The sequence below is a fragment of the Rattus norvegicus genome, chromosome 6 (genome assembly GCF_036323735.1).
Source record: "Rattus norvegicus strain BN/NHsdMcwi chromosome 6, GRCr8, whole genome shotgun sequence".
In the NCBI taxonomy this organism is placed as follows: Eukaryota; Metazoa; Chordata; class Mammalia; order Rodentia; family Muridae; genus Rattus; species Rattus norvegicus.
The window spans coordinates 44,274,463-44,302,070 of NC_086024.1; the positions used below are offsets into that span (position 1 = coordinate 44,274,463).

The 27,608-nt window shown below is 46.9% G+C and overlaps 1 protein-coding gene across 4 annotated transcripts; it reads right to left on the minus strand.

Annotated features, from left to right (window-relative positions):
* Nucleotides 1-299: 299 nt before the first annotated feature.
* On the minus strand, nt 300-24,677 carry Trib2 (tribbles pseudokinase 2). Of its 4 annotated transcripts, none has more exons than XM_039112192.2 (4): nt 24,558-24,677; nt 23,008-24,382; nt 17,675-17,967; nt 300-2,649 (listed from the first exon to the last, which is right to left on the minus strand). In XM_039112192.2, exons 2-4 carry the CDS (start codon nt 23,275-23,277, stop codon nt 2,181-2,183), a joined length of 1,032 nt encoding a protein of 343 aa, XP_038968120.1. In that variant the 5' UTR covers nt 23,278-24,382; nt 24,558-24,677; the 3' UTR covers nt 300-2,180. The 4 variants fall into 4 exon arrangements, with proteins under 4 accessions (XP_038968120.1, NP_001101485.2, XP_038968121.1 ...); XM_039112193.2 differs by adding an exon at nt 17,179-17,249 and having other exon boundaries at nt 2,553-2,649; nt 23,008-24,649; XM_039112194.2 differs by lacking the exon at nt 300-2,649 and adding exons at nt 6,453-11,831; nt 17,179-17,249 and having other exon boundaries at nt 23,008-24,649.
* Nucleotides 24,678-27,608: the final 2,931 nt, after the last annotated feature.

The following is a 27,608-nucleotide window of genomic DNA, read 5'->3' on the forward strand; positions in this document are numbered from 1 at the left end:
CCAGCAGTCATACGTCTAATACCTATGGGTTATTTCATCTTTGACAAGACATTTACGTGCCTGTCTGAGGACCAACTATAAATGGAACATGATTTATCCTTCCTAGGAATGATAAGGTGGATAATAGTGAGCTGCCACATCTAGATTGGCCAATATGTGTCCTAGGTCAGAGGTAGCTAGCTCTGATGAATGCTGATTTGACTAGAAGGAGAGCTTACCTAGGCAAATTATGGATTTCTTGCTTGGTATGTGATGGCCCCAAACACACTGACAGAGAAATCATTTTCTAGATCCCAGACTTTTAGTTAAATACGCACAATTTTATTGATTGAAGAGATTAGGACAAAAACATTAAACCAAATACAGGACAAAGCACCAGAGGCCATTAGTCCCCATCATGCATGTTACCAATCTTTCCTCCCACCCAGGACTTTAAAAACAGGGGAGAGGGAAGATAAAAGGTCCTTCTTGCCACAGCACCATCTTCTGAATGTAAAAACCCTTTCTCTGTATCTTCCATTATCAAAATAGAATCAAGGGTAAATCCATGGCAGCTTTGTCCCCTGATTATCAATGGGGAAGCTGCCCTCCTGGGGACAGGGGCTCCAGTGGAGTAGGCGTGAAGCATCCAAGAGTCCGCACACACATGCCACATACGAGAGTGAAGCACAGATTCAAGTAACATTTACATACTAGAGTCCACGTGTTACCTACCCAAAAACAGGACCATTTCACAAAACATATGCAAGCAGTAAAACCCAAATGACTGAGGTACTGGGAACACAAATATTTATGCCAAAAGAGTTCTGTATCATACAGCAATAAAAAAGCCAGAATACAAAAGGAAAACATTTTGCCACTCGAAATCAAATAAGGCTATCTAGAGAGAGCCAAATAAAAGGTTATTCCAGGGACAGATATACTCAAAACAGGGGAATAAAATTATAAATGTTAAACTACAGCATGTAACATGTCATCCCATTGACCCGTAATTGAAGTACTGGCTTGATACATCACAATGTGACATTTTCCTTAATAAATACAAGGTGCGTATTGGGACAGAGAGCTGTTTGTATGTATATCATCCTGGCTTTTGGCTTATTGCCCATTTACTCCTTCTGTTCAAACCAGAGGGCCTTTCCAAGCCCAAAGGATCATTCTTAGCAAAGAAAAGGAAATAGCTGCCCTGTATTTTATACACATGGGACAACCTGTCTTGTTTTACTAGTTTCCCATAAAGCAAAAACAAAATGTTGAGATCAGCATCATCAAAAAGATCTGACTCCAGGAGGCGCCTGCCCTCTGGGACCCCCTCACCGTATTTGGAGCAGAGAGCAATGTCTACAATGTGAACCCTCTTCCTTCAAAAGAACAAAAACCAGAAAGGAGTTGTATTTTTCTCTTTTCCTTTCTTCATCCCCTGGACTGTGATAATGTATCTGGAAGTTTGACTTCATATAGTTTCTTGCTACAAAAACCAGCTGATACAAAACAGAAATGTCTGTGAAGGAATAGACTTCCCTTCCCCCTTCAGGGAGCAAAGCATTAACATGTCACTTCCTAACCAGAATAGGAAATTGTTTATTTAGAAGAAATGAATTGGAAAGTGTGGATGAGAGACGACAACTGGAACTTTTGTTTTCTTTTAGTTTAGCACCCAGGTTTCAGGTCAGTCTGTGTGCACCGAATTATTATTATTTTTTAGGTGAATCCTATTAATTATTACATAGGTGGTTGGCCTGTTCGAAAAAAAAAATCTTCGATCAATTGTCCCTTCCCTGAATCGTAACAAGAAGTTAAATGCTAACAGTGCAATGCCAAGGTATGTGTTTGAGGCAGAAGAGTTTCGATTCTATCGAGATCTGCAACTATTTCTGAACAAAATGAAAAGTGGGGTAGACCAGATAGCCCTACTGGTAAGGGGGACTCTCAGGCTACCCAAGGGAAGAGAAGTTTAGGGGAAGGGCTCCCGTCCATCTGAACCCAACCCCCATCCCACACATCTTGTTCCCATGCTACATGTTCCATCATTTCCTAGAACATATTCCTTCTCTGAACCAAGAAATGTGTAAATATGATGGGTCCGTCTTGCTTCTCAGCCAGGCCACCTGTGTCCCAGAACTCCTTTCTGGAGCTCTCTCTCGCTCCTGGTACCTGCTATGTGTCCCTGGGCCTTAAGCTCAGTTAAAGAAAGGGTCCAAGTTCTCCTCCATGTTGACGTCTGGCACCAGCTGGTCACATGCCTCTTTAGCACCAAATCCCGAATTTGAGACACTAAAATCTGTAGAAAACCAAGGATGGTCCAGAATTTCCTGTGAGGTCAGCCGCTCTGAGGGCTCCCGTCGCAGGATGCTTCGGATGAGGCACTTGGCCTTGGGAGACAGAGTTTCTGGAATGTTGAATTGGCCCCTGCGGATCTTACTGAAGAGGGAACTAGGCTCAATGTCATGGAAAGGGTAACGCCCCACCAACATGGTGTACAGCATTACCCCCAGGCTCCACACGTCCGCTGCCTTGCCCGAATAACTGCCGTTGGTGTTCAAGATCTCTGGGCTGACATATGCTGGGCAGCCATGCTTGTCAGAGAGGGAGTCGTCATCACCCCGGAGAATGTAAGCGTCTTCCAAACTCTCCAGCTTGACACGAGTCCTGTAAGAAAGAGACAAAGACAGAAGCTCCTAAGGATCAGGGAGACACATCCATCCCATCAGTATATCAGGGCTGCTGATGTGTGTTCATCCATCCATCCATCCATCCATCCATCCATCCATCCATCCATCCATCCATGTAAAAAGTTGGATGTCACTGATAATGTAGAATACTAAATATGGAGACTTGGGTAAATTTCTTGAAGCCTTTTAGCTAGGAGGTGGATAAGAATGCCTAACTTTGCCTTCTGGTTCTTTAGCTGTGCCCACCGCTTTTCTTTAGGACACAGGCAGAGTCAGGGAAAATTTCGGTTCAAGTAGTCTCCACAACCTACTCATCTAAGCCTAGCATACGAATATCAAATTGATCTTCATTTCCAGATATTCACCTGCCCTTTCCTGCCTGTCACACTCCCAAAGCCGGGGGTCTTTGACCTGGCACCTCTCTCTAATTACAGATGCATGGTTCACATGTGACTGTGTACCTGGGTAGATGGGTGTGACAATAGCAGTATTACCCTAAGCGTCCTTTCAAACAATTTATCCCACCCCACCTCCCCCAATCCACCAGCTTTTCAAGAACCCAGCAACTTATCCATACAAACATGCAAGCCCTAGATGTGCTGGGAAAGCTGGAGAAATGCATGTGAAATTCTGAGGCCTCAACACCCAGCTTACGCCATTAGCATGACATGCCCCCATGGCATCATCGTTGAGTGTGAAATAAAGATATATACTGTGAAAATAAAAAGTCTGGAAAATAAGATGACTTCTTTAATCAATCAGATTAGTGCAAAACAAACTGGTGCCAGGCATGGGGGTACACACCTGCAATCACAGCACTTGGAAGGCAGAGGCAAAGAAGATCAGGAGTTCAAGGTCAACCTGAACTACACAGCAAGTTGGAAGCCAGCCTGGGCTTCATGAGACTGGTAAACATACTGCTTCCCTGTGTTTGAAATGAAAATCCTTCTCTCTTCTCTCAGAGAGGAGCACCATCCTTTGAGTGGGCGGTTTTCACAACATTCCTAGAGTCCTGCTAAGATGGGAGCTAAGGACAGTTGGAGCTGGAGTTGGACCTCTGAGGCACTTAAAAGACCTGCAAATTCACATTACTTCTTCACATCTACAAGTACACACAACCAGGCATTCGTCCTGCTTGAGTACACAAGCTGTCGAGTTCAAAATAGTGTTTGGGCAAACTACAACAGGGCCACCTTGGTCATCACTCACAGCATGTAGCCCAAGACCATCTTCCTCCCATCTTCTCTCTTTTCTTCCTCCCTCTACCTGCAGATCTGTCTCTCAAGGTGGTCTGAAAAGTCCTTGATAGCAACTAGTTAAGCAGAGCTGCTGGGAGCTCTGTAGTAGAGTTGACAAAAGATGCGTTTCTTCTAGGATCTCCTATGAACATGTTTCAAAAATCAAGCACTGATTGCTTTCCTAGATAGTGTGGTCTTCAGGGGTGTAGACTCCCAGTCAGACTTATCTCTCACTAGCTGTGTAGCTTCAGCTAAGTCTCTCAACCTCCCTGTAAAGTGGAGTACTAGAGAAGGCAGTGTGTGTGTGTGTGTGTGTGTGTGTGTGTGTGTGTGTGGTTTATTTGGGGAGGACTGCTTTTATTTTAATATGGTAAATTTTACCTTAAAAGATTAACCATCGTAACCATTTTTGAGCATCCATTTGGTTCACCCTCATGATATCCACTAATCATCATGCATCCACCCACACCAGGCTGTTTCTGTGCCAGATCTAACATTCCATAATACACAGCAACATGTAATTTCCTCTGCCATTCGCTGAGCCATCTTCTACAACAACCCTACCCCATGCCTGTTTTCGAACGCTCCTGTAACTAATGGTCTACAAAACTAAGAAGGCTCTAGCTGTGTTAATCTGGAATTGAACTGATTAAAAACAAATCTTTCTTTCTCCAGCTTATTTCTCCTAATAGGAGGTGGCAGGTGGCAGTGACCCACCCACCGGCCTCACCAGATGTTCCAAAATGCCCAGAGAGGAGACTATGAACCCAGGGGGAGAGAGAGAAGGAGGGAGGGAGTGGGGAGGGAGGGAGAGAATCCTGAGTCACAGATACAAGAGCTCATCTCGACAGTTACTTCCACCTCTGGCTTCCTTAACTTGGCAGTAGCTGCCATAGCTATGAACTGTAACTTGGGAAGTAATTCCTACCAATGTGTGTGTGAAAGGCTACCAATTCAGGGGGGGGGGAGTTTAAACCTTGGAGACAGAGGATTCAGGTTGGGGGAGGATTCTCATTACAAACCCCTCTAGGAGTGTCCTGGGTCATCCACACGGAGGCCAGTGTTTTTGTTGTGTCTGCTGACTGATCCCATGTGTGTCCCTACCCTCCAAGCATAATCTGTGTTGCAGACTCTTCTGATTGCTTCAAAGGCAATGTCTTGCTCAGTCCCTCTGGGGACCTCTGCCCATAATGTCCCCTGCTTAGACCATTCTTCTGCTGATGTACAGCTCATTATGCATAAGTGTCTGCTTAAATGATTGACATGAAGTGGGTTTCACCCGTGTGCCCTACAGAAATCTGCTGTGCGGCTCCCATCAGCCGTGGGGATGCTGCTCACTTCAATCCACATGGTTTGGCCTTCAGAACTCCTATATCGCTGGGTGACCACTGGGTGATCATTTTGAATAATCCCCGGCCTCCTTACCTCCAGGAGCTTGTGGAAGCAAAACAGAGTCACTTTGGATACAGAGGGAAAAGACCTGCTATCTGTTGCTGTGGTGGCTTACATGCCTGGGCCCAGTGCTGGCACCAATTGGCTTATACAGAGGTGTGGACTATGGGGTTTTCAGCTCTGCTGTAAAGAAACAGTAGCCCCATTCTCCTACCTCAGGAGAATTATGTAGGAATCAGGACAGGTCCATAAACCAGGCATGTGATAGGGGAAGGGGAGATGAACAGGATTCCAAGGAACGAATTCCTCTGTCCACCTCCTCAGGAGGCAGCCTCTCAACTCCACACACTTTATGTTAAGCTAAATCTTTACATTTGTAGTCTGGTCCCTGCTTATCTCTTGCACATTATAACTGTACATTCTGATATTTTTTTATTCCTACCCCCACATTCAAATTTCCTGACCCCTCATCATGGAGACTTGTGTGTGTGGCCCCATAATTAGGACTTTAGCCTGTGGCCAGGACCACCACCTTTAACACTCCCCCACGTGATGTTGCCCCCCTCTATCCCCCACTGCAAGACAAAAACTCAGAAACTATGCAACAGAATAAAATTACTACAACCACTTGCCTGATGCTGAACCTAGACTGCTCCTGGCCAATCTATAGGGAACTTTAGCCTCCTACCCTTCAGCAGCCATTCTCACCCTGTGTGTCACATCCCTGTTGACAAACCTTTGTGTCCCCCAAGTATTTACTTTACAATTCATAACAGTAGCAAAGTTATAGTTATGAAGTAGCAGTGAAGATAATTTTATCATTGGGGGGTCACCACAACATGAGGAGCTGCCTTAAAGAGCTGTAGCATTAGGAAGGTTGAGAACCACTGTTTTAGGATTGCGTTAGGCAAGGTCTGAGGGTGCAGTGGGGTGCCGCTGGATCTCTCTGGCTCATCACGTGCTGGAGCCAGTGAGCTGTCCTAGGAACCAGGGCAACCCAGATAACAAAGCACATATCAAAGTCAGCTTCAAGGTCAAGTTCATTCTTTAAAAATTACTAAGTGCGAATGTCAAATGTCATGTACATGCCTAACGCAAGCCATGTGTTTATGTGTCTGTTTTCTTTACATTATGACACAAGGAGGGTATATGGTTTGTGTGTGTGTGTGTGTATGTGTGTGTGTGTGTGTGTGTGTGTGTGTGTGTGTGTGTGTGTGTGTGTGTGTGTACCAGGAGCCCTAGCCCCAGAGGCCAAGTCAGTCATAGCGGGGCTGGGTGCTCATTCTTCCCATTGAGCCAACTCAGCCACTGATACTCAGAAGGCTTCATCCAGGTAGGCACAGTCAAGCTTTTACTACCTTCCACAGCATCAGCATCCAAGGCAGGGCAGAGGAGAGGGGAAGAGCAGCCTGGAGACAGGATGGAAAAGAAATGCATCCCCAGAGGCTCTCCCTGACCTTGCTCCTCCCCGGAACATCCTAGGCTTGTTTATATCACTTCTAACAAGGGTCGAGGCAAGTGGTCTGGATTCTATCTTTAAACACTGATCTTCCGGGATGTTCTCCATGTGCTGGAGCAGAGGGAAGTGAGGCAGGAGGCTTGGGCTTCAGCCCCAGTGCCTGAGGTCCTGTTGTGCAACCACAGGAGCTACTCAGGGCTTCCAAGTCTGATGACCCTCTATCTCCTCTCGGGGAATGGAGCTGTCTCTGCTTCTTTTCCCAGGACTGAGCACAGGGAAGGGACTTTGCAGACAAGAGATCAGTGTAGATATGAATGAACAGGCTTCTCCTGAAGTCTCTTAAACAGTCTGGGGGATGATGAATTTCCCTGGCAAAGAAGTTGATTTCCATAAAAACCAACAAGAGCATCTGTGGACCTGGTGATTCAAATAGCCCACTAATCATTCAGGCATTTAGAAGACGTTCAGGAGCATTTACTTCCATAGAGCTCCCAAACTAGGCACCAGGGATATGCTCATGACACATAAGGCCACAACCATCCTCTTTGTTTTGCTGAGCATTAAATAAAGGAACTCAAGACGGGATATCCCAGAGAGCCCAGTGTAGCAGAACTGCCTATAGGATGGTGGTAACTATACAGACCCGAATGTAAAACAGACTCCGGCTCTCAACTCCAGAGCTGAGTGTTGCAGACAGAGGAGAATGTGTGAATGCAAGCCTGGGCAGGTGGAATCAGAGGTGATGCTCTGGCCCCTCTCTCCACTGGGACCGCCATACTTGTTCACGCTTGCTTGAGATGCTCGTGCTTTTAGTTACGCGCTCAGCTCAGCCCTGCCTCTCAGACACTCAGGATGTCCATTATCGGGGTGGAGGAGATAGGGATGATTTATGAAGAAGACATATTTATGAAAGTGACATGCTGGGCAGGAGGAGAAGACAAGGACAATGGGGACTGAATAACTATAAATTCCAAGGAAGGCAGAAGCCTAGGACAGACAGCACTAGACCAGGGAAGCTAGATCTCCCTGGGCCCTCTTCTGTCTGTCTCTTGCATAAGAAGGTAACAAGCTGCCTTGCTTTAGACCTCACAGATTAACAAGGCTCACAAGAGGACAGCCTGTGTACTCAGGGGTTAGCAGCCTAGTGACAGCCCTGTATCATCATAGCCCAGAGCTGAGTGGGGGGAGCCAGGACTAGCAGAATTCGATTCCTCTCCTGGCACCTGTGGGAGCAAGAGTGCCCTCCCTCAAAAACAAGGTCCCAAAGACCCTCCAACTACCAAGTCTAGTTTGCAATGTAACCCAAGGCTCTTTCAATTGTTTCTCTCCCGTGAAACATGATCAAATAACTAATATGAAAAGGGCTTTTCTAGCTTCTATATTCCTAATTATTCTGCAGCTGTCAGGCTGTACTGCTTCCTGTAGGACACCCTCACAATCATAATGCAATGATTTGAAAAGCAGTAGTACCCATACACTGTGGACTGGAATAGTCAGATGCTGGGGTTGAACAGCCTGCCTTTTTGTGTCTCCTAACAAAAACGAAAGGCAAGGATTAGGCTATGCATGTCAAATAAGGAAACAGAGGCTCGGAGAATTAAATACCCTGAGGCACACCCAGCTGACTGAAAAGAGCTGACTCTGAATGCATGTCATGAAGATTCTACTGTCACTGTCTCCTCCAAGTACATCTTGGTACCATGATCAAAAAACAGAGGTGTTGAAGAAGTTTGCAAAGACGTAGTGTTAAGTAGATGGAGGCACGGCTCAGTTCCAGATTTACTCGGTACCTGACTTATTGACATATGAACCCATCTATGAGTTAACTAAATGTCATGTATAGTTATGGTGTGGACAGAGGTGTAGAGATGGAATGATCCACATACTTACTAAATGAAAACGGTTAAGAGACCAAAAGCCGAGGAGACTTGCTACCTGGCAAGTAAGAGCAGAGTTGGTATTCAAAAAATATATATATATTTTTATCCTCTAATACAATTCCCTACCTACGACAATGAAAAGAGCCAAAGAAATGAAGAAAGGAGAGAGACAGAACCCAGCCCCCAACAGCAAACCATGTTTTGCTTTTAAACCCTTAAGCCTCACCCTGAGCTCCTGGCAGGAAGAGGAGAGGACAGGGTGGGGCTCAGCCAGGAGTTCAGCAAAGTGGGCCTGACAGGGACGGGAAATCCGGTTGCAGGAGATCATTCAGAGCTGCAGAAGAGGTCAGAGAAGGTTGTCAGCCTCAGGGTCCAGGCAGAGCAAGAGCCAAGAAGGAAAGATCGGCTGCAGCAGGCTGGACTTACTCTGTACCTGCTATTCCTGAAAGTGTACCCTCAGTAATCAGGTCAATTGTACAAGAAAGAGTCCCACGACAGTGAGTCACAGAAGGTGTCGGGGGCTGGGGACAGCATTGTAGGTAACATGGCGCAAACCTGGCCCACACTGCTACATGACATCGCACTACCCAATCCTTCTTTTAATCTTGTTTCGTGTATATACAGATTTTTCCAGTAACCAACTGTGTGCTCCGGGGCCAGTATCAGTGATTCTCCTGTCTGGAATAGCTCACCAGTGAGTAGTGATGGCAGCTGGCACAGAGTCAAGAAAAACCCTCCATGGTGCAAGACAGATGTCAAAAGGAAGGGGAATGCCAGGGAGGCGAAGCTACAGTATCTTGTACCCACACACAACCTGCAACTGCTTGTTTTGCATATATTGGATGCACAAGACAATTGGAGAGACCCTGGCAGCTGAGAAAGGTGGGGGACCTGTCAAGGCGTAGCTGGGATGAGGAAGCCACCTGAGTAACACACCCATTGCAATGGAGCCTCTGGCATTGTGGGCGCACCTCTGACTCACTGAGGCCACTGGATCCACAGGGGAAGCCATTCCACCTGGAGTGTCATTCTACTGCTTGGAAGATTCCACAGAAACCACAGCTTGCAGCCCTTAGGGCTTCATGACTCTTGTCACCATGGAAACAGACAGGGAAACCCGAGCTAGAACACAAAGCCACACTGATTCCCCATTCACCACTTGCTTCCTGCACTTAGAAGTGTCTCCTGAAGGATGTGTCCTACCCCAGAGCAATCAATTGATTCCCATCTCGGAAAAGCTTCTCCAGTATCAGTGCTTGTGAGCCTGCAGGGTGGTGTTGACATCATACTGCTCAGGCTGGGTCTCTACCTGAAAGTTCCTCTCTAAGCCTAGGCCAGAAGATGCTTCGCCTGGCAGGCAGCCCAAAAACCAGGGATCCCTGCAGATGGCTTAGCACATAACCAAGAAGCTCAGAGAACCAAAAAGTCTGGTCATACTCTTAGCTTTAGTGCTGATGTGTTTCAGATGTAGAGAATATAGCTTCCTGCCTCACTATCCCTGGTTGTTTTGCTTGTACACCTCCCACCATTCAAATATGACTCTAGTAGTTGGTCAGTGGGTTTCAGGTCTAGGACAAGATCAGGGAATATATCCAAGGCCCTAGCCACCTGTCAGTCTCATTACTGTTTCTGTAGATGAGCCCCACTCTCCCCAACAGCTCTCTCCGCACCCTGTCTCCCCAGGTTGCTATTTCTTCCACACTCCTACGGCTGAAATAGGGAATTGCCTAGCCCACCATCTTTCCCATCATGGGCTTTCTTATACTGATGCTTGCCTTTCCAATGTATAGCATCACAGACAGAATAAGTACTTAATAAATATTTGCAATGGCATATGATTTCCGGATCTAAGTCCCTCATCCTCCAGCCCCAGCATTTTATCTAGGATCATTAAAGAATACTTAAGAGCTATGTCTGGAGCCCAGAGAAACTTTAAACAGATTGACCTCTTCCAACGGCTCTAAAAAACCCCACAAGGGCTGAGAAAAGCACATTTGAAAAATGTTTCTATCCACTCCCTTCTACCTCCAAATCAACACAGATAGGGAATTTTTCTTATGATATGTATATTCTTGGGTGTGAGGGACTATTGATACAACCATTACATACTGAAAATGCTAAGTCCCTATCATACAGTGCTGTGAAAAAAATGGAAGCCACCCATGGAGTAACAGGACTGCCTGTGGTTTTGGTTAATTGGGGTACCATTCATAAATGTCAAAATTCCTTGGAAATCTGAGCTTCAGGTAGACACTAGGTGCTGGCTCCACTAAGTGTACATCTGGACAACTAGGCCACAACATTCTTTCTAGGGAGTTAGGTTCAAGAGGCAGAATCTTACACATATGACTAGGAGCATGGTACCTGAAGCTGCCCTTGTGTTTCACAGCATAGACTGTACAGCTACCTTCCCTGACTTCAAAGTTGTCAGAAACCTGGCTAGAAAATAATGGGCCTCAAGTTCTTAAAATGTACAAAGTCTATGGTAAGTGGCTTTAAGTTCATTAATTCAAATGTGGACTGTGTGAGCCAATAAGATGATTCAGTGGTTAAAGGCACTTTCTGTCAAGTCTGATGAACTGAACAAAGAAGAATCTGAAATCGAACAAACAAAGAATCTGCATGGTATAAGGAAAGAACTGACGCCTACAAATTGTCCTCTGACCTCAGCATCTATGTGCCAGAATGCATACATGTGCAGCCTTGCATGCATCTACACACACACACACACACACACACACACAGTAAATAAACACAAATAAATATGGCAACTAAATAGAAGTAAGTTTATTTAAGCACAGTAGTTAGGATAGAGTCATTCTGGTCCATGTGGATCCTATTAAAACAAGACACCAGCCTCATTGGCATAACAGTCTTCAGCATCTAGAAGGGTCTAGCACATAACTGGTGCTTAGCAAGCATTCCTTGAATAAACAAATGAATGTCCAAGTTTCAGATTTATAAAATTCTATGCCATTAGACAGTGGCTGGAAGCAGGGATGGCAATGATATCTTTAAGATCAGCAAGTGCAAAGGCCGAGTGCTGGGGGCTTCACATAGACCATCTTTAATTAGCTACAGAGAAGACATCATACAGTCATGGTGGTGCATGCCTGTAACTTCAGCACTAAGGAGACAGAGGCACAAAGATCACTGCAGGTTTGAGGCAAGCCAAGGCTGCATAGCAAGCCTGTCAAGAAAGAGGGAAGGGGTAAGGGTTCAAAGTGCACGAGAGAGGGTTCAAATTTTAAGAGCACTTACTATTTTTGCAGACGACCCAAATCAGTTCCTAACACATACTCAGGTAACTCACAACCACCTGTAACTCTAGTTCCAGGGGACGAAATGCCCTCTCCTGGCCTTGATAGATACCCAAACATGTGGCAAAAACACATACACAGATGTACACACACATACACAGATACTGGTACAGACATAGGCACACGTGCGCGCGCGCGCACACACACACGCACACACACACACACACACACACACACACAAATAAAAACAAGACTTATGAAAAATGAGAGAGGAAGCTGAGATCATAGGACAAAGTGAAAGAAATAAGCCTCTCTCACCACTGTGGCAACTTCCTACTTTGCTGTGGCCTCAGACTCTGCCATCAGTCAAAGGACAAAGTCTAGCACAGCAGTAGATTCTACCAACACATAGCTGGAAGTCAGGTTGCTTCTAGGGAAAGAGCCCGGGGAAGATTGGCCAATTCTCACTGAGATGAGCAAAGCCCTTCCTAAATGAAATTACAGTCTGCTGAAAACAAAGTCTTAAATAAGCCTTCCTTAGGCATCAATCAATGGACCAAGACAGCAGCAATGGGTTAATTTCTCACTCAATGTGCAACTTTGAAAATAGCTCTCTTTGAAAGGTGTCTCCATGGGGATTCATAAGTTTTCTGGGCTCCCGTTCTAGGCAACGACCTACATTTAAATGATTTCTATTTATCCCTGTCTCTCTCATCCTGTCATTAGAATCCAATCTGAGCTGTTCCTACCCAAAAAAGGAGATTCTCGTTTATTCAACAAATAGCCAGGCCTACCATGAATGAGATGCCACTTCTGTCTCCAGGAAGCTCACCAGTCCAGCAGGAGCAATGGCAGAGCAACAGAGGACAGCTTAGTAACGGGTATTTAGGTCAGCCCATGAAAACAGAGTAGGAAGGGCAGAGGGGATAGTTCAGTCCTTCAAGTGTTTGCTGAGCAAGCTTGAGAATCTGAGTTCTAAAAACCTCACTTTGGGGTGTCCTTATAATTCCAGGGCTGGGAAGGTGGAGATGGGCAGATCCCTGGGATAACCACTAAGTCATCCTAGACTACTTAGCAAACCTCATGTCCCAGGGAAAGACCCTCTCTTAGAAACAAGATGGACAGCTCTTGGCTTCTAGCTTCAGAAAAGCAGCATCCAAAGTTGACCTTTGGCCTCCACAGGCACCTGTATACATGTATGTACACACACACACACACACACACACACACACACACACACACACACACTTCTGGACACTTCACCATCTTAGAGAGCTTTTCAGAGTACATTGGGAAGTCAGCTTGGCATAGGCACAAAGACACGTAATTGGTCTACCTAAATATGAACATTTTCTGGAAGCTTTGTCTCGTCAAAGCCGAAGAGAGAGAGAGAGAGAGAGAGAGAGAGAGAGAGAGAGAGAGAGAGAGAGAGAGAGAGAACTTCCCTAAAATAGAGTGCCTATAAGTTGCAGAACTATATATAGATATTAGTGAAAGGAAAGCTGAGCCTGCCCTCTGGGGCTCCGGTGCCTGCTCTGAATCCTTTATTAGATATAGCAACCTCAGTGGAGGTGGAAGCAACTTGAAGATCTAAAGGAAGAGCCAACACAGACAGCAGCACCTCAGAGAGATGGCCTTAACCTCTGCTGTGGGGGAGGGAGAAAGGCTTTCCCTGACAAAGAGGTGCAAGCTGCACTTCTTACACAAAACCCTCCAGCACCCCCTCCCCCAGTCACTGAGTGCCTACAGGAGATCTCAGAGCCCAGTGAGAAGATAGGCTTCCTCATAGCAGCAGAAATGAAAGCAACCACCTTTAGAGATAAAGATCTCTGGACCAGCGCAGTAGCATGTAAGAAGGCAAGTTTCTGAGTTCACATGGGACATTTCTGTGTTAAGAGATGTAAACAGTGATCTGAGGCTGGTGGGGGGGGGGGTGCCTGGCCAGGAGACTTGCCCAGGAGAAGAAGCCAGCAGGACAAAACAGAGCAAAGGTCACTGACAGAACCATGGTCTACCACTTTCCTTAGCAGCCTATTAAAAGGGCAGGGGAAAGCAGGTGTGGAAAAAGCCAAGGTCAACATTAATCTGCCTTCTATAAGGAGAGTTTCTAGTCCGTTTTACAGTGCAGGCTGTCTGGGCGTGCAGGTTAGGCGTTCTGTCAAAGTGAAATGTCTTAGTGAGTCCAACAGCAGGGGCTGGGACCTAGACAATCACTCTGGCTCACTTCTAAACTCAGGTCTTGGTTTGAGGTACAGTGAAAATTTATAGGGTCTTTAGCAATATGATCAAGCAGGTCTCACAATACACCACAGGGAAAGAAAGGCCAGGGGGTATGGGAGAGCCCCTGTGGTAATATGGATATCAGATCTAGAGGAGGTCCTGCAGGGTTCTGCAGGATTGAGGGTGCAAAAGGGTTCAATGAAGACTTCGTATTCATTTCTTCAAAATGAGGTTCAGGGGTGGTAGGTCGTCACAGTGGACACAGAAAAGGAGGTCTGCCCTGAAGAACTCTGCTCCCTCCCCAGCCTGGGTGGAATCAAGCTTACACTAGAGGGAACTATTGTGACTGCTAAAGAGAGTGACTTCATCATTCATGAACCCACTAAGGATTCTGGAATATTCATGCATAAAGGTAACTGGTTTTCTTCTCGGTTCCCCCCACCCCAGTGTCTTCAAGCACTGTTTCTGCATGCAGGTCACACTGTCACCTCACTGAATGCTAATCACCTTCCAGGGAAGCAATGACGGTGTCAGTCTTGAGGAGGCTACAGTTTACAAACATATAGAGGGACTGGAGATGAGGACCTGAATCCAGAACCGAAATCAAAGCCAAAGGGAATCAGATGAACAAGCCAGGCCATCAATGATCCCAATACCACAGTAGTAGGTATACTGGCCTTGAGTCTGCACATGACCTTGGGTGCCATCTAAATGGCATAGTGTATAAAGCATGGAAAGCCCCACTAAGAATCGTCATAGATTGCCCTGGGTTCAGTCAATAGTACACAAGTGGGGCTCAACCAATTCTGCCTTTACCTTCTACTACTCTGTAGGTCAGGAGAGAGAAGTTACAGTCAGGTGTGGAGCCCATGCCTGAATACTTGAGTGTCGGAAGCAGGAGGATCCTGAATTCCAAAGTAGTATGGCTATATTGCAAAACTGTTTCAAAGGGAGAACGGGTGAGAGGGGGGCGGGGGGACTGGTGTTTGAATAAGTAAATGAGGCATAAACCAGTAAATGAGGACTGTCAAGGTAGTCCTTGGTAGTTGGTTGTTTCAAAGTTTTGTCCATAGGACCAAGAAAGGGTTAGAAATCAGACATAGGCTATCTCCTGGTCATGCTCTAGTGTTTTGCCACACAACAATATCTACATTCCTTTGGCTCACTTCAGAAATGTTTATCTGCCATGGGTCTGACCTTGGGATATGCCACCCTGATATTCACTGATGCCTGATTAGGTCTCTAAAGTAACCTTTAATTATGCAGAGCCCGTGACATATGGCTGCAGCTTTTAGAGGGCTCTGGCAGAGGAATGGAGTCCTTGATAGCTGAGTTGACTACCTAGAGAAGCTCATCCACCTTCTGCACTTTCTAGGTGTTCACTCTGAGACCTCAACACTCCTGCTTTCAGAACCATTGGCTACAAAATGTACATGGGCTGGGATGTAGCTCAGTGGTGGAATGCCGGGCCTATAATGCACAAAGAGGATTTGCTCTGCTGCAACACACACACACACACACACACACACACACACACACATGCACACACACATATGTACACACACATATGTGCACACATACACATATATATACACACACACATATGGACCTTTCCATCTTTACAAAGAATTAAGTAGGCTGACCTATGACTGTATTGTAGGAGGTCAGTAAACAATGCCTCTTACTTTTGTAGCTGGACAAATGGTAAAGGAAATGTCTTTGGCTACTCCATATCCATCTTCCAAATGAGAACATTCAAAGCAGAAAAGATATGCATGTGAACACTGAAAATGGGTGATGAGCATTCATGGGAAAGCCATGACAGCATGGTGGACAGACGGCAGCACCCCAAGGTCATAACAATTATTAAAGACAAGAGCATAAGGACCATGCCCCTGTGTCTAAGTTCCAAGGGCTGGAGCATCAGAGCTGGAGGAGGAAAAGGTACACACTGCCCACATATTTAGGGGAGTCTGCTTCTTCACTTCACTTTTAAAAATAATGAAGCCATCTAACCAAAGACCAGGACATTAGCTGCCAGAGTTGCTAGTGTCCACCAACCCCACCCACATGGATAAAAATATGCAAAAGAAGCAGCCTTTGTAGGCACAGGAAGCCCAGAAGCTCTCTGCATGCTGCATACACAGCTGGATTACGAATGCCCATGAAATTATTCCATTTGGCTTAAGTAACAACAGGCCCTTTTCCTTTGCTAAGCCCCAAGTGCTTGCCAGACATTAAGTCTCCAATTAGTTTAAACCGTGGAGGAAAGAAATACGGATACAGATGGAGAGAGAGAGAGAGAGAGAGAGAGAGAGAGAGAGAACAAAAAAGTACAATTCACTAGCTCCAGCTCATGGGGGAGGGGACAATGGATTTCTGTAAACAATAGTGTGAAAATATCACAGCCCACTGAACTGGATGTCAAAGGAAATAGAAACCAGAAAGGTCTGCTCCCCAAGGTCTGTCTGATTTACAGAAAGTACCGAAGAAATGTCAGTGAGGTGAGGGGTTGAAGGAAGTGGACCAGACTGCCTTGAGACGTTCCCGCCCTCTTTTCCAGTCCAGAATGACCAAGGTCAAGACTTGAGGCTCGCTTCACAGACTCAGGTGTGTGGAGTCTCTCAAATAATTCCTGGGACACTACTGTGGGGCTTTTGATTTGTGGGTCATCCCCACAGGCCACAAGGAACAGGTGAGTGAAAACAGCTAAAGATGTTGCCTGTGTCCCCCTAAGAAACTACATTCTTAAAAGGAAGTTTTATAAGGAAGAGAAAGCTGGGCTCGGGCCAGGTTGGCTAAATGGAACCCGATGAGTTAACGGTGTACCCATGAATGAAGCCCAGATACTCGTGTCTTGACCAGATGTTTCTTGAGATAACCAGGCATCCTTGGTGCCTGAACTCCCACCATCAGTTCCCCGCCTGGCAAGCCAGCCCTTCCCAGACTACCATGCTTCTCTCTCTTTCAAACCTTTCTGGGTTACACAAGATCTAGTGAGAACAGGCAATTCCCACCACACCACATCACACAGGACCCAAGACACACAGGACTCACCTCTGACTGTTTGATAGGTCCAAGGTCTATCTACTTCTGATGTTCACTTGCAAGCCTGTGGTTTACACCTACTACGTGCACAGGAAACAGCTATTAAGGGAGTGAAAGGGCTATAAACAATCCCCCCTAGGTAGTCAGTGCTCTGACAGCATGAAGCCTTCATAAACCTGTCTTTGTTGACTTAGAAACTGCCACACTAGTTTGCAGCCTCCTTCAGAATTCTTCATACAAACCACACACATTCAGCAGGTGACAGACTATCCTATCCCCCTGGCCTTTGAATGTTTCATGACAGGAGCAATGATTTCTTGTTTGCCAAGGGGATTGGGACACCACAAGACTCTCTCTTTGTTCTGCTTGCCCTAACTCTCACCTGGACAACAGGCATTGGAACAAGCTCCCTACAGATGCAGATGCAGACATCACACACACACACACACACACACACACACACACACACACACACTCACACCTGCATGGGCTGAGCTCCACTTACCTCTCTTCATCCTTGAAGATAAATTTCCGCAGCTTGAGGTCACGCAGCACCAGCCCCCCATCATGGCAGTGGGCCACCGCCGAGGCAATCTGGTAGAACAGTCGGGCTGCCTCCTCCTCCCTCAGCTTCTTGCAAGTGCGGACAAAGGAATGCATGTCTCCATAGCTCCGCTCGAAGAACACATAGGCTTTGGTCTCTCCCAGGAGGATTTCTGTGATTTGGTTGATGTTGCTATGGGCAGACAGGCAGAAGCAGGGGGCCAGGGACTCCTGGTAGCAGCTGATCTCAAACACCTAGAACAAAACCGACAAGACCTCCAATCAGAGGTGCCTCCTAGGACCCAAATGCAGAATGCTGAATCCCCCCTACGGACTCCTGCTTTAATGTGGCATAAAGAATATGAAACTTAGACCCCCCATATACCAGTTCTGTCTGTTACCAGCTGTGTAGTATAGTCCAGGGGGGGAAAAAAACAAGCTAACAAACAAATAACAACATGTCTTGACTCCTCTAAACCTTCAAATCTTAAATGGTCTAACATAGATAAGTGAAACTTGATTCAATGTTTGGGGGAGTCTAGGGAGTCTAGAAAAAATAGTAAAATGTTAAGTTTTAGTATTCAGTGTGTGTGTGTGTGTGTGTGTGTGTGTGTCTGTCTGTCTGTCTGTCTGTATATATGTATGTTGGTATCTCTGTGTCTGTGTAGAGGCCAGAGGTCCACCTCGGTATGGCTCTTCAGGAAACTATCCACCTTGTGTTTTGAGACAGGGCTTCTTGTTGGTCTTGAACCTACCAATTTGGTGAAGCTGGCTGATCAGGGAGCCCTGGCATCCTCCTGTCCTTGTCTTGCCAGAGCTGATATCAGGAGCATCACACACAGCTTTTTAAATGTGGATACGGGTTATCCAAATCAGATCTTCATGCTTGTGGGGCAAGCATTTTACTGTCTGAGCTATTACCTAAGCCTAAATATTATCATTCTTCCCTATAGTTTCTCCAGTTATATATTTATAGAAAAAAGAAATGGATACAGAAAAATACAGAAAAAAAACTAAGTGACTCGAGGAAAAAGACAAACATCTCTTTTCTTATCAAAAATACCCAGAAAATGTGCAACATGAATGAACAATTAATTCAGTATCCTCCACAGTTCTCTATGTGTGGTAAATTCATTTTACAGACGTGCAAACTGAGGCACAGAAAACAAATTGAACTCTTGCCCCCAGTGGCAGCTTCAGGATTTGCAAAGGGGCCTTCTCCATAGAAAGCCAGGCAGGCTTCCCTTTTCCCTCCACAGATATCTAACTCAATGAATCCATTATGCAACGATTTTCTATGAATCAGAGCTAGCCTGTGAAATGCCACCTCACTGTTGCTTAGAAAGAAAAAAGTGCCACCCATACCTCTGAAGAGACTTAAGAAACGAACGCAACAGAAAGATATTAAGGAAGGGGAGCTTCTCATTCACTCAAAGCCTAGAGTTACTCAGCTCTGCCAGCACCTAGGGTTGGAATGGGGTTTCCCTTGCTCAGAAGAAGAATGTGCAAGGGGGAGCTATTTGGAAGCGGTACAGGTGAATGGGGGGGATTCAAGCAAGCCTCATAAAAACCTTCTATCCATCTTCTGTGTAGCAGTGAGCTCCTGACGCTAGGTCCTAATGAGACCCTCATCATCAGTATAGAGTGTGGTAGGAGAGGAGGAAAAAATCCTGCCTGGGGGATGTCCATCACTCCAGCTGGGTCACCTCACCATTCATCGGAATAGGATGGGTAAAGTGCACAAAGAACCTCCCTCTTTGCATAATAAACACCGGGACCTAGACACCACAACCTTTTGTGGGTCCTGATCCCAGCCAGGAACCTCTCTTTCAATTCTCTTTGCTAACAAGGCCCAGTCTGAAATGCCCGTGTTACCCTGGAATCCTTCTGTCGCCCATTCAAGGAACACAGACTGCAATATAAAATTCCAAGGGTTAAGTAACTAAGCATAAAAAAAAAAAAACCTGTGAGTCAAACAGGGACAATAAGCACCTCACGGAGGCTGGTGCTAACTGGGGCTGAGGAAGCAAAGTCAACAGTAAGGCTGTGAATGAGCCATAATGAGGTATCTCAGGAAAGTGGCACAGCTGTTACCACTACACCCTCGAATTTAAGAATGAATGCTTCAGCCTCCCCGGAGACCACAAATCACACCCTGATACTGTCAAATGATGACCGACCTCAGAGCAGTGACCTCAGTGGCCCGCTCAATTAGGAATCTGAAATGCTTGAGTCAACCTTAGCATCCAGGCTGCAGGCCACAGAACGGGGGAAGCCTCAGCAATTTCATCAAGGAACACACACACACACACACACACACACACACACACACACACACACACAGAGAGAGACAGACACACACCGTAGTGGCTAATGTCAACAAGCTGCATTACGTAACAAGCATGATTTGTTCTGAAGCATCAGGCTGTGGGTTCTGTCGCCAGGGCCTACCGTTCTGATTATTTATAATACACTTCCTGTTTCCAGTTGCCTTTCAAAAAATAAAATCAAACAACCTTTGGCTCAGCGTGGCTAGCCTGCTCTCCCACAGCACAGCTTGAAAAGCTGAATGAGCAGAAGATTAAATGAAAGTAGCAAGCAAATTCATGGCAGCTTCCCAAAGCGGCCATACCCTTTGTAGGAGAACGCAAAATGGTGGACAGAAAAATGAACAAACTAAAAGACGTGCTTACATTTTCCTAAACAGAAAGGAGCCAAACTTTTATTAGTGGCTATAACAGGCATTTATAGGCTTGGACTGGTATTTAAACCATCACCCTCAAGTGCAAAAATCAAGCCCTGAGCCTGGGTGCCAGCTCCTTTTAAATGTTTAATTGGGAGCCTTGGTTATATAATGTGACAGTTCAGATAAGGCCCTAAGATCAGGCCACATTCATCTTGTCTGAAAAGAAAAAAGAAAAAGTGCCCATTCTGCCAAGATAGTAATTACGTCATTCTGCACAGTAGCTACAAGAATTTTTTGTGAAAACAGCTAAAGACCCCCTAAAGATCCTTCCCTACTTTGGCTAACTGAAGTAGGCACGTGGCGTCAATCATCGGGCTGGGGAATTTTGCTCCTGCCCCTGGAAGCTCTTCCTGCACTCCTCCCCCACCACAGAGTGTCCTACAGAATACTCTTAATGCATCCTACACAATAAACACCAACTTTCTGTTCTATCTCCTTTTGTACTTTGGACTGCATGAACAAGAAGCTAGGAAACAGGAACCCCAAAGGCATCAAAAGGAAGTGGATTCAGTGTGGAGGGCTCTGAGTGCTGTAGCAAGCTAAAGAGCCCACAGTGTGTATATTGGGGCCGTTCACAGCATCGCCCTCCTAAAACTCTCCTGGAGAGTGTTGCACACAGCCATGCTTGTGGAAGTCACCCACGTCACCTCGGGGAAGAAGGCAAGGGAACAGAAGCTGTGCAGTCATAAAGGGATGACCTCTGTCAAACAGAACAATGATACCGCACTTAAATCCACTTGCAGCTACACTGTAATTGGTGAGGAGCTGATTCAATCTTTGAAATAACTAAACCAACAGATTAAGTACAGTTTGGGGCCAGAGAGCAAGTCTGCAAATGACACTATAAGGTCAGCCTAGAGTGAAATATGTCTTGAAGGATCAGCAAAGAGAACGAACAGAGGCCAGAGACAAGCCTAGTTTTAAACAAAGAAGGAATAACAAGATCCGCCTGCAGAATTTGGCCACGGACAGTTTTGATGTAAAGTCATCTGTCGCCTTTAGGGGGAAAATATATTAAAATGCTCTACTGAAGTTGAGCAAAAGGAGGGGGATGCTCACTGCCGATGATGGTGCATATTTCATAGGAGAATGACAGCTCAGTAGAATTCATTCATTTCAAAGGATGACTGTCCTATTGTGCAGTGTGCAGGGCTCCAATCAGGCTCCGAGTTGCCTACAAAATTTAAGGCTTTTGCTGGGCACAGTTGTTCTTGACTACGGTAACTTAGAGAAGATGTGAAATCCCCAATACCTAATACATGCAAACAACAATATTTAAAGAGTCTTTGATTTCTTCTAAATTCAGGGATAAATAATTTCAGAATTGCCCGGAGATCTTCACCCACCCGGTTTTTGCAAGGAAGCGCTCCAACCCAGTATGAAATAAGGCGATTTCACAAAGCAGCCAGTGATTAATTGAGAAAAGTGTAATACAGTATTTGCAGCACAGATGTTCACAGTAACCATTTCAAAGACAGTGCGGTCCCACTTCCGCCTCAACAAATAAATAAACAAACAAACAAACAAAACCAGAAGAACCTAAATTTAAGTGGTAATGTATTCTTGATCTACATCTAATTCTGGTAAGTCCTGTCCTCCACTGCAGTAGGAAACTGACTGGAGTCAAATATTTTGTTACTATCCTTCCTCTGTCCTCTTGTGGTACTCGGGGAGCGCACACAAAGACACACACACAGACACACAGAGACACAAACCAGTTACTGTTCAGGGTCAAAGACAAAAAGGAAATTGAAGTGTCCTTCTTAGTACTAGCACAGGGGGCTCCAAAGGGCAGGCTCTAAACAGGCAAAGGTGTACTTGTGGGTGCAGGGGGAGCAGTAATGGGGGTGTGCAGTCAGGGAGTCTGAAGACAAGAAGAAACCTAGACAAAAAGACCCAAAGGATTCCTTGTTCACCCAAAGGTGCGCAAGGGGCGAATTTCCACCCCAACCTTCCTTTCCAGTCTCCAGGCAGAAGGAAGCTTTAAAACTCCTTTTCCCTCTGCTAGAGCCTTGGGCTCAGCCGGAGGGGACACTTTTTGTGTCTCTTTTAAAAAGCCACCTTTGGAACAAAGGTTTAACACCTGCAGGCTGCTAAGAACAATGGCTACAAAAGAAACCGAAGGAGCGGCGTCTGAAAACCAACCGGGGATTCCCTAGTCCTTACATGAAGGGGAGGGGGATCGACCTGGGGAGAGAAATGCCCCGGCAAAGGGAATCAGCCCCACGCACCCGAGCTCTACGAGCCTCCCAGGGCACGCATGTCCGTGCCCCGGTTCAGATTCGCCGCCCTCCCTCCCCGGATCTCCCCAAAACGCCCCCGCTGCAGCCCGCCCCATTGTCTGAAACGGTCTGAAAACTTCGCAACTAGTCGAACGTGGACAGACACACAAATAAACCCGTTTAACGAGGCCACGCATAATGATCCCAGCAATCTTTCAGTCCTGGACTTGAGAGCTTTGAGACCTCCCGCACAGGCAAAGTCCCCAGGATATTTTTTTTTTAATTTAAGCAAAAGACAAAACGCAAAAGCAAAGATGGGCTGGTTACCTTGCACACCAGCTCCTCTCCGCTGTGCAGATGCACAGCGCGGAAAACGTGGTCTCCCTCCAGAGGCTCCAACAGTAAGTATTTCCCGATGCAGGAAACGCAATGCGACAAGTTCGGAGTCTCGGGCGGGCTCGGAGAGCCAAGGTTCGGGCTGAAACTCTGGCTGGGCTCAGCGGACCTTATAGACGACAGCTCTTCGAAATCCTGGGTTTTGTTCCGCGATCTCCCATATCTCGCTATTGTGATAGGGGTAGACCTGTGTATGTTCATGAGTGTGGGGATCGCACACGACAAAACAAACAAACCAAAAAGAAAAACCCCACTGGAGAGATGGATGAGCCGCGGGTGCAGGCGCCTCTGTGCCACAGACTTAAAAGGATCAAGAAGGGAGGGGACCCGTCTGGGGCTCCGTAGAGGAGAGTTAAGAACTAGCCCCCAGATGGGCGCCGCAGGGCTGGTCCCCGGCTGCGAGCCCCGCTCCCGGGGGTGCTCGCTCGGCCGACAACTCGGGTCCTTTTGTTACCCAGAAGCCGCCAGCGCAGTGCAGAACCGCACTCTGGAGTCAGTGGGTCTCTGTTCGCCGCGTGGATCTGGACGAGTGAGCGTGCCTCTGGGGTGCGGAGCTGCAGCGCCGGGATCCTGAGCGATCCCCAGCTGAGGATCCGCAGACCGGGCGGAGGAGCCCTGCCTGGAGTTTGTGCAGTCTTCAGGGAGCGTGCGGCGCCGGCTCGCCCTCCACGCGTTAGAAACCAAACAAAAAGAAAAAGGAAATAAGCACGGGTCTACCGGCTCACGCCGCGCGGCAGCCAGAATCCGCGCTGCACCCCCCCTTTTTGGTAGAAAGGGTGGGGGGCGTGGAAGGGGGTGCTAGAGAGGGCAGTTACCTAAGTCTTAACTGTAGATGGCGTCTGAGGCTTTTCCAAAAAATCGCAGAGCTCTCCCTCTCGCTCTCAAAAAAAAAAAAAAAAAAAGGGACAGAAAAAAAAGCAAAATAGCAAAGGAGCATTTAACTTGGGGCGGTCAGCAGTGGCAACAAAAGATTGCAAAAGCTGAGTAGGGAGTGCGGAGTAGGGCAGGCACAGGTACCGCGACAAAGCCCAAAGCTGAGCCCGCGCGGTCAGCACTAGCTCTTGCTGTCGCCGCTCACGTCCCAGATCCTCCTCTGATGAAGCAAGAAGTGCGGGCGGTGACCTGGGGGGACCAGCGGCAGGAGATTTCCGGGGGTCCTGCAGGAGCTGGCCGCAGATGCTCCCCGGACTCTGTTAACCCGCGGCGTTCTTTTTCCGCTGCACAGCTGGGTCTTGAGGCTTGGAACAATTTGCAAACCACTCTTGTCTCCCGATGCCTTGCGACCAAATTGCACGGCGGGCTTGTTCTGGAGGAAAAATAAAAATCGACGGCTTGTCTTCTTTTCTTTTCTTTCTTGCCACCCAGAAGTAGGAGAGGACCGTGTATTTAAAAATTAAAGGGGATGGCCACGGTGCCCTAGGCCAATCCCGGCGCTCAGCACGCCCGCATCCCCGGGCGAGGCGGTATTAATAGTTACTTACGTGGCCGGGGATCTCGGAGCGAGCCCGGCTGTGTGTGCGCGTATGTGTGCGCGCGCGCCTCGCTCGCTCGCGCTCAGTCTCCCCATTCAAAGTCACCGACACATTTCCACTGAGCCCCCGCCCTCTTCGCCGGCCCCGCCCCACCCACGCCCCGGCCCCTGTCATTGAGCCGGGAGCCCATCAATCAGCCGCGCCGCTGCCAGTTCGCGCGCGGCTCCCCAGCGCCTGCCCGCGGCCAGGACTGCTGCCGCCACTCCTGCAGCGCCCCCGCGGGAGCCCTGGCCTCGCCCCTGGATGGCTCGGCCAGGCGCGAGGTAAACAGTGCTTTTATATCCTTCCGCAGTCCATGGGCTCTGGGCTTGCCTGGCCTGCTGCTCGCGCTGCAGAGCTAAGGATGCTGGGCTGTGTATCTACCACCATCGCCACGCAACACCGGCAGGCTCAGGTCAACTTTGGGACTTAGATCCTCTTCCATGGGATTTTCTGCAGAAAGCCTCGCAACTTCTGAGTATTGGGCCCTCCTCTGCTGCGATGTTAACCTGAGCAAGAGGCTCCCCTCGGTTTTTAAAGAACGAAGAATTTCTTGCAGCCCACAGTCTCTAGAATTAGTTTTACTCTCTCTCCAGTTGCTTCTCACTTCAACAGAAGTCCATTGTGGGCTTGTAATTAGTGTCACCACCCCTCCCCCACTTCACAGTTATAGGATTGGGGGTACTTTCAGCGTCTTTTGATTTAAGGACAGGGTCTTTTGGGGGGCTCAGGCACACACACCTCTTTGCACTCACACCTCTGCAAGTGATATTGGCTCCCAGGCAAAGAGCCAGGCTTCTCCAGTCCAGTCATCTCAGTATGTGGGCCAGGAACACATTCAATACTAAGTTCAACTGAAGGCTGCACTTTAACCCGGACTTATTCTTAGCTTCCTGGTAAGGTTCCTGACTATTGGTTTGAGCAGACCTGGGGAAAGTTCAGGCCACAGCTTCAGCCTCTTGCCTTTACCTCAGAGAAGCAATGTAGCAGGGAAAACAGAAAGAGAAGGAGAAGCAGCTATGGTCTGGGGCGAGGCTACTGCTTTCTACGAGGGAGGCCACTCTGCAACAGTTTTCCGCACTACCACTTTTGAACGAAAATAGAAAACTATTTATAATTATAGTTAACTGGGACAATAGTTGCTCTAATGATCAGGAGATCCCTGAGGGTTGTTTCAGAATGGTGAATGGACCTTGCTTGTCCAGCTGGCCACCCTAGAGAACAGATTTTAAGAAAAAACTAAGATGGCCCGTGTCTTCTCACAGATCTCACATCCTGCTCCCCACTCATCTGCCTTACACTCAGTCTCCGATCTCTAAACTGTCCCTTAGTAGGATAACAGTTTGAGGATGTCATGATGACCACAGACTAGTGTGCCATCATGTAGTCTCTGCCCAGTTCAAGAACGGCGCTAGATAGTCTCTACAGAGGACCCATGGAGAAATGTTCCCTGTGGCCTCTACTGGGTAACTATCACAAAACTTTCTTGTAAGAAAGCTTGAGAGACCTGTGTTCCAGCGTCAGTATCCAGTTTCAGAAGGAAACTGAGTTGGTAGGATTTTTGTTTTTATTTTCCCCTCCCTAGGTCTCATCTGTGAAATAACAGGCCCCTGCTTACCTCATGTGATCCCTAGAACTGCAATTGCAGTTCTGGGAGATTCATGAAGAAGTATGATAGTGTTTCTCACCCTGTGAGTTGTGATCCCTTTGGGGTGAAGAACCCTTTCACCGGGGTCGCATATCAGACATTTACATTATATTCATAAGAGAAGCAAAATTACAGTTATGAAGTAGTAGTGAAGTAATTTTATGTTTGAGGGTCACTGCAACATGAGGAAGTGTATTCGAGGACAGTAGCATTAGGAAGGTTGAGGACTGCTGGCTTATGACATGCTTATCCCTGGGCGAAGATCTAAGTTTGAGTAGGATTTGATCTTCTCCACCCTAGAGCTCAGTCTAACCCCGGAGGGCTAAGAAACTAAGAAACGCACGCACACACACACACACACACACACACACACGAGAGAGAGAGAGAGAGAGAGAGAGAGAGAGAGAGAGAGAGAGAGAGAGAGAATGGAGCCTTTACAATATGACGGCCCAAGGAAACATACACTTTTCCAGGACTCTAGGAAACTTTCCTGAAAATGTGATCTCCCCCTCCCCGTCTCTCCTTGACCTTGAATGAATCCAGAGAAAATATTTTTTGAGACCTACTATGTGTCAGACACTGGATATGTAGAAGATATGGCATTTGAAAATTTTCTTTCTTAGTGGACATTGAAATAGTCCTGTGAGTCACAAAATAATACACATAAGAGATATTGCTGGCCATTCAGGCAGAGAAAGAATATGAGAAAGAAAAGGAGTAGGAAGATCTAGCTTTCTAGTAACTTGAAATCTCAGTGTCATCAACTGGGCTGCACTGTCCAAGTAAAGCCATGAAGCAGGCTGCAAGTACCCTGGAAATGGCTGGCCATGATGCAGCTGAACACTGCAGTGTTCTAGTAGAGACATAGATTCTATTCCCAAGGTGACTTGCTATCAGGAAGTGTCAAGGTTGTACTGAAGTATTGGGAAAAGCAGACTGGTGCTCACTGTGGAGTTAATATCAGTGGGTATCAAGGAGAAGAGAAAGCACGGTAGCCCTAACACAGGTCTTAACCTGTGGGTCATAACCCCTTTGGAGTTCTCATATCAGATATCTTGCATATCAGATAGTTCTATACAGTCCATAACACAGTTGTAGTTATGAAGTAGCAACAGAGATCATTTTATGGTCGGGGGGTCATCACCACCTGAGGAACTGTATTAAAGGGTCGCAGCACTCAGAAGGTTGAGAACCACTGCTTTAACAGATCAAGCAAAGCTTAAGCTCATACAAGTGCCTGCTGGACCCTGCCCATCAGTGACAGTGAGTCCATCACTTCTCAGAGGGGAGGTGTTCTGTTCCTCTGTAAAGCCAAATCCTTGTGCTTATAATAAAATGATTACAGTGTAGGGTAGACTTGAGCATTCTTAGCC

What these genes read in the sequence shown, in the direction of transcription:
- Trib2 (XM_039112192.2), bottom strand. Translation starts at nt 23,277, where the DNA reads ATGAACATACACAGGTCTACCCCTATCACAATAGCGAGATATGGGAGA. An exon ending in GAGAGGAGCTGGTGTGCAAG is followed by an intron (nt 17,968 to 23,007) that starts GTAACCAGCCCA and finishes GTTTTGTTCTAG; the next exon opens with GTGTTTGAGATCAGCTGCTA. An exon ending in ATCTTCAAGGATGAAGAGAG is followed by an intron (nt 2,650 to 17,674) that starts GTAAGTGGAGCT and finishes TCTTTCTTACAG; the next exon opens with GACTCGTGTCAAGCTGGAGA.